Here is a 5,576-nt window from a genome sequence, read left to right as displayed (position 1 = left end):
AAAGCATTATTTTCTAAGCTGGTCATCTTGTAATATTTAGTGTTGTATTATGTAGCTACATGAACTTCAAAGTATTTTTAAAGGAGTTCTGTGGAGCTAAAAATGTAAAGAGAGGTTTCGGGGGATTTGTTGTTTCCTGGATTTGCTGATGTCCCACTCTGCCACATGCTCTGGTGTTGTTGCTGTCTAGTCCCATCCTGCATTTATAGATTTAGATCCTGTACACGCAGTAATGGTTAAAGAAGCCCATAGGTTTTTCTTGTTTTGTTTTTTTGTTTTTGTTTTTTTCAATTCAGAAACCTAAACAGCCAAGCATATTTTCTTTTCTTTTTATTCACAAACGGCGCTCACTTTGCAAATCATAAAACAAAATGAAGATGCCAAATGCTCATCTGAAGAGCTGTCTAAATAAGCCAAGCATTCAGATAAAGAGCTATACACCACCAGAAAATCCTGCACTCTTGTGAACTGTCATTAATGCTCATTACCCTGCTTATTTACTGTATACTGTTACACGACATTGCAGCTTCCATATTAACTTCATTAAAGGCTAAAAGATAAACATGTGTTTGCAATCATCCCCTTCCCTTGATTTCCTGCAGACTGCCCTGTATGTTGGCCATTATACATATCATGATAGAGTACTGTGGGTGCAACCCAGACTTGCCCTCTACTTGCACTTCAACTTAGACCCATTGTTTTTTTCCCCCCCCCATTATAACAGAACATTGTCCCCTTCCCGGCACATGAGAAAAGAGGGGTTTAGAGTTCTTGCTTCTGCTGCTACTGTGATTTAAATCAGACTTCTGGGTCGTTTGCACCGTAGCTCACATTCTAGCAGCGTTACTTGACAAAGCCAAATAGGTGGTCCCTGCAGTCGAGTATAAATTTGAGCTCATTTAGAGTTCTGGTTTGCAAAGGATTCAAATTCTGGTCAAGCAGTTACAGGACGGTGCTTAGCATACACAAGCACAGTGACTTGTAAAAAGATTGTTTCGTTTTATATTTTTGAAGCTCTTCTTGAGGTTACTGTATAATGATGATAATAATTTAAAAAAACAAAAAGCTTGAGAGGAAAACTCAATTCTTTTTTTCATTACAGCCAATGAACTTACATGCCACTTTCTGTCCTGCAGGTGCGGTGAAGCAGTGGAGAAGAATAAGCACCTGATTGCATCAGATCAGAAGGAGTACCAGCAGGAGCTGAAGAAGAACTACAACCGCCTGAGAGAGAACCTAAGGCCAATGCTCGAGAGGAAGATTCCCGAACTCTATAAACCCATCATCAGGCCTCGGCTGGAGAACAGGTAAACAGAGCCACCGCACCAGACGGCTTTGACAAGGGAAACGGAGGTGAGAAACACACATTGATCATTTTATCAGGCTGTGTCATCACTGAACCAAAGGGGAAGAGAGAATGAATTGATTATGTTTTTTCTAAATCAGACATCATGAGTGAGGATGGCTTTGACTGACAAACCAAGGACACTTCATGCTCAAACAATAGAGTCTTGTGGCTTAGTCACATTACAGTGAAAATACTGTAAGGCCACAACCTTCTTTGCAACTAGGAAAAATCGATGGTTGCACGGTGACTGCAGTGAACAAAACTGCGTTCGTTGCAATTAAATTGAAACTGTTGGGGTCTCCAACCACTGTTTCCCAGTATGACTGTAGCATTATTAATCACAGTCAAACTGTTTATCACCTGTTTTACTACAACACTAACCACTGAGATGATGCACTCCACCCAAAAGGGGTTCCACGGGTCAAATATGAAGCGAGCAGCATGGGTCACGATCTGGGTTTTTTTTTTTTTCGCAACCAGAAGAGTCACCCCCGTTTGAAAGAATGCATTAATGCATTTTGGTTTTGCCTTTAATTACAACTGGCAATTTCTATTTATTTTTAGATACAACGTGGATATGATTTCAGTAGGGTTACTTAATATTAGGAAGCTATTAAACTAGAATATATAAATATAACCTTGTTGTTGCTGGTTTTGTTTACTGCTATACACGTAACCACAGATGCATCGATTTATCTCCATAGTTTTTAAAAGGAGAGGGAAAAAAATATTACAAGTTGTGATAACTGTTATATCTTTCATGTAATTATCTTATATGTGACAGTGTCTAACACCCGAGCCTCGGTAAAAGAACACTAGCTAGTTGGTGTTGTGGAAAAAATATCTGCTGCTCTCGCTGTTATCTGGTAGAAATTTATGGTTAAGATTCAGGGTGTTTTTAGGTTGTGGGAAGTAAATGATTACCTTACATCTACGCACCTTCGCCTACTCACCATGACTGTTCCACCTCTTCTTCCTCATAATCATTCATTATCTTTTGTTTCTGTTTCCCCTCCCTCGTCCGCTGTCTTCTCGCAGGGATTCCTTCAAACGTCTAAGTTTCCGCAGAACTCAGGAGGAAAACTCCTGAGTGCTTCAGACAGGATGAGGAGGCTGTCACACAAGTGAGAGAAAAAGAGAAGATAAGATGAAAGAAGAGAGGGGGGGGACAAGAAAAGGAACAGCAGGAGCAGTACGCCGTGTCAACAATGGAAGACTCGCGGTTTCTCAGTGATCTGGCAATGTGTATTAATGTTGGCTGCGTGTTCACTTTTATGATGTCAGGCTGTTTGTCAGAGGAGGGAAAGGCGAGTGAGCACATACAAAAATGGATGGTGGGGTGGGAATCACCGGCAAAGTGTAGCTTATTGAGCATTTCACTGTAAAATCTTCAGTTGCTGTGTTAATTTCCATTTTTGGATAACTTCAAGTCCTCAAAATGCTGCAAACACTTCCTCTGGGTCAGTAAACTAGCTCTCTTAGGTCCTTACTAATCCCAGGCCTGGTGTGTGTGTGTGTGTGTGTGTGTGTGTACCAATAATCCTCGTGTTCTGTGTATGTACATGTATATAGATGTATGTGAATGTCTGAACGAATGTGTGTTTATTTAGATTGTGTTTAGATTAGAAGCTTTTGGTGCCATACTGAAGTCACTTTGTACTCAGTGATGATAAATGATTCTGTTATGTGCTAAAGGGCCTCTGAAATTCCACTCTGGGCGTCTTATGCATGACATGTTCCAGTGTGAGCAGTGAGTGTAGATGGATTTTTGTGCACTGGAAAAATAGGTACAGATTTATGTGTTAACAGTTGAGGCCAGCCATGTACCTGGATATGTAGCTAACAGAAAAGTTTAACTTATTAAGAGTTTCACAGGCGACAGAAAGGCTTTTAAGGCTCTAAAACACACGTGGAATACACATAAAGTGTGCATTGTGGATATATTTGAAATATTACTTCAGATAATAACAAGATGTTTACAAAGTTGTTAAAACTATTTTGCGTTGTATTTTATGGAAATGTATTTTTAGATAAAATAACAGCAATAATGATACTAATTGGAAGTATATTATTCAGTCGGTGGGATTCAGTGACTGAGTTTACTGTACAATCTCAGCGTATGTTCCAACAGTTTCAGTTGCTCTCTGTAAGTAGACCGCGCTTCCTGCAATACACACAGTGCCAAATTCAATTCCTTATGTATTTACTGTGAGTGAGGAGTAGGTGAGGAACTTCAGCAGAAATGCAATAATGTAAAAAGTCACTCCACACGGATTTACTTTGCAAATTATGTTTACTCAGTATGTGAGAACACATTCCAGTGAAGAAATTTATTACTGCTTGGAATATTAAATTGTGACAACTTGATTTTATGTGACATCATGAAACATTTCATCTAAATGATGTTATGTTGCAGGTCATGTATTGCAGTGATGTAAATGCGCCTGGAGTTTCAAAAAATGGGTGTACATGTTTGTCAATGTGATTAATGCTCATGGAAATATTTGTTTCTAGGTACATATCTTATTTATTAGCTGCTGGGTGATTTTTTTTTTTTTTTTTGTTGTTGTTGTTGTTTTTTTTGTGGGGTGGCTAAATAAAATGATAGCTATGCAGTATGCATCAGCTGTGAGCATTGATAAAAATGTATACCTATTTTTAAAACGTGTGCCACATTAGCGCTGTAAGATGTATTCATGGGATACACCCACAGAGACTGAGTTCATGTTTCATGGTTATCCTTTATGTTCGTACATATTTTTTGTTTTAATGTAGATCTTTTTCTTCCATACTGTCATACTTGCAATGCTGTTGAAGAACCTGAATAAAAATTAATATATGTCACCACTGTGTCCAATCACATTTTAATATAACTGAATTAAAATGCAAAAATACATGTATTACTAATAAGTAGACTATTTAAAGTTGTTTTTTTTTTTTTTTTTAAGGTTCCTGTTAAGAGTCTTAGCTTTTTTTTGGCGTCCTTTGTCTCAAAATAAAATAAAAATAGAACAAATAGGGGACTAAATAAAACTAAATGTTTAGAAGTAGACAAAAAAATAAAGAAACAAATAAATGCAATAATTACACTGAAGACTGAACAGGAAGTAAAACTACACACACTGGCAACTTTATTAGGTATACAGTTTCATCTGCCTGATATTAATTATTGAATTAGCCAGTCACATAGCAGCAATTGTACGCATTTAGACATGCAGACATGGTCAACACAATCTGCTTAAGTTTAAAGCGAGCATCAGAATGGGGAAGAAAGGTGACTGTGGACTTTTCACATCCGCTCCAGCTGTTCTTGCACCTGGTACTTCTCTACTTTCTCGTTCTCATTCATTCTTTTTGATATCATATATAAGAATGTATATATTAATTCTAAAAAAGCATTTTAATCGTTACTTCCGTAGTTATCATAAAAAAATAAATAACGTGCAGCGCTCGAGAGAGAGCGGGGAGGATTCAGGTGAAGGACTACAATCCGCTGCCGTCGCACTAATGTGACGACATCAACGCTCGACTCGCACAGGACGGATACAGCTTTGTTGTAGAACAAACGAGAGCTTGTGATGCTCAGCGGTATGTTACCAGCTGTTTTGTACAAATATTAGTAAATACGCTGTTTTCCACAGCGAAGCCGGTTATTTGTGGCGACACCGTCGCTGCGGTTGAACCGCAGACTGTTTAATGACAGAGACCTGTGATGGCAAGTTAGCCGAACTCCTTCATGTCAGTCAGCCAGCTTCACACTTTAGTGAATTTTAAAACTTCGGATGTTCATTTACGTCGTGCGGCGTTTGGAAACACTGAGGTGAAGACCTTCGTTTCCTGTGCTGACCGAAAGTTTCTGTTTTACGTTTTCTCACACTTTAGCCTGTGATTAAAAGAAAGGAAAACCCTGGTCGAAGTTGAGCAGTATTGTGACTTGCCTGCAAGCCCTGCTCTGCCTCCAAGAACACAACTTAATCACTTTTAACTGTGTGACAGCTATCTGGCATTCACTTCCGCCCACTGCTACATAATTCCTATACCCTTAGAGCAACACTCAAGTTTTCTTTCCTTGGTAACAGTAAACAGACACTAATTTTATTAACAAGCTGCATGAGCTTAATAAAAGAGTGGTCACATAGATCAGAGTTGGCTGTTGTTGTCCAATCTTTTACAGTTATGGAAGATATGTTTTTCTCCATCCTGTTGCTCAAGATATCATGTTTTTTTT

The 5,576-nt window shown here is 38.6% G+C and overlaps 2 protein-coding genes across 5 annotated transcripts in view; both read left to right on the top strand.

Annotated features, from left to right (window-relative positions):
• The window catches only part of dock8 (dedicator of cytokinesis 8), a 53,835-nt gene extending 49,925 nt beyond the window's left edge, over nt 1-3,910 (top strand). For 3 of the 4 annotated variants that reach the window (XM_013914415.1, XM_005721983.2, XM_013914421.1), the window contains 2 exons: nt 1,137-1,307; nt 2,387-3,910. In XM_013914415.1, coding sequence (XP_013769869.1) covers nt 1,137-1,307; nt 2,387-2,438 — 223 coding nt within the window. In that variant the 3' untranslated portion in view covers nt 2,439-3,910. Of the gene's footprint in view, nt 1-1,136; nt 1,354-2,386 lie in introns of all 4 variants that reach the window. The other variant, XM_013914420.1, reaches the window with a different exon arrangement.
• A 699-nt stretch (nt 3,911-4,609) lies between these two features.
• Nucleotides 4,610-5,576, top strand: part of LOC102192159 (aminopeptidase O-like) — a 2,987-nt gene continuing 2,020 nt past the window's right edge. The window contains exon 1 of the mRNA XM_013914004.1: nt 4,610-4,622. Within this exon, the coding sequence (XP_013769458.1) occupies nt 4,610-4,622 (13 nt within the window). The remainder of the gene's footprint in view (nt 4,623-5,576) is intronic.

Source organism: Pundamilia nyererei, unplaced genomic scaffold (genome assembly GCF_000239375.1).
Source record: "Pundamilia nyererei isolate P.nyererei 1_Seehausen unplaced genomic scaffold, PunNye1.0 scaffold00006, whole genome shotgun sequence".
NCBI classification, from domain to species: domain Eukaryota; kingdom Metazoa; phylum Chordata; class Actinopteri; order Cichliformes; family Cichlidae; genus Pundamilia; species Pundamilia nyererei.
The sequence above is the reverse complement of the archived record's forward strand: the minus strand, read 5'-3'. Positions and strand labels throughout refer to the sequence as shown.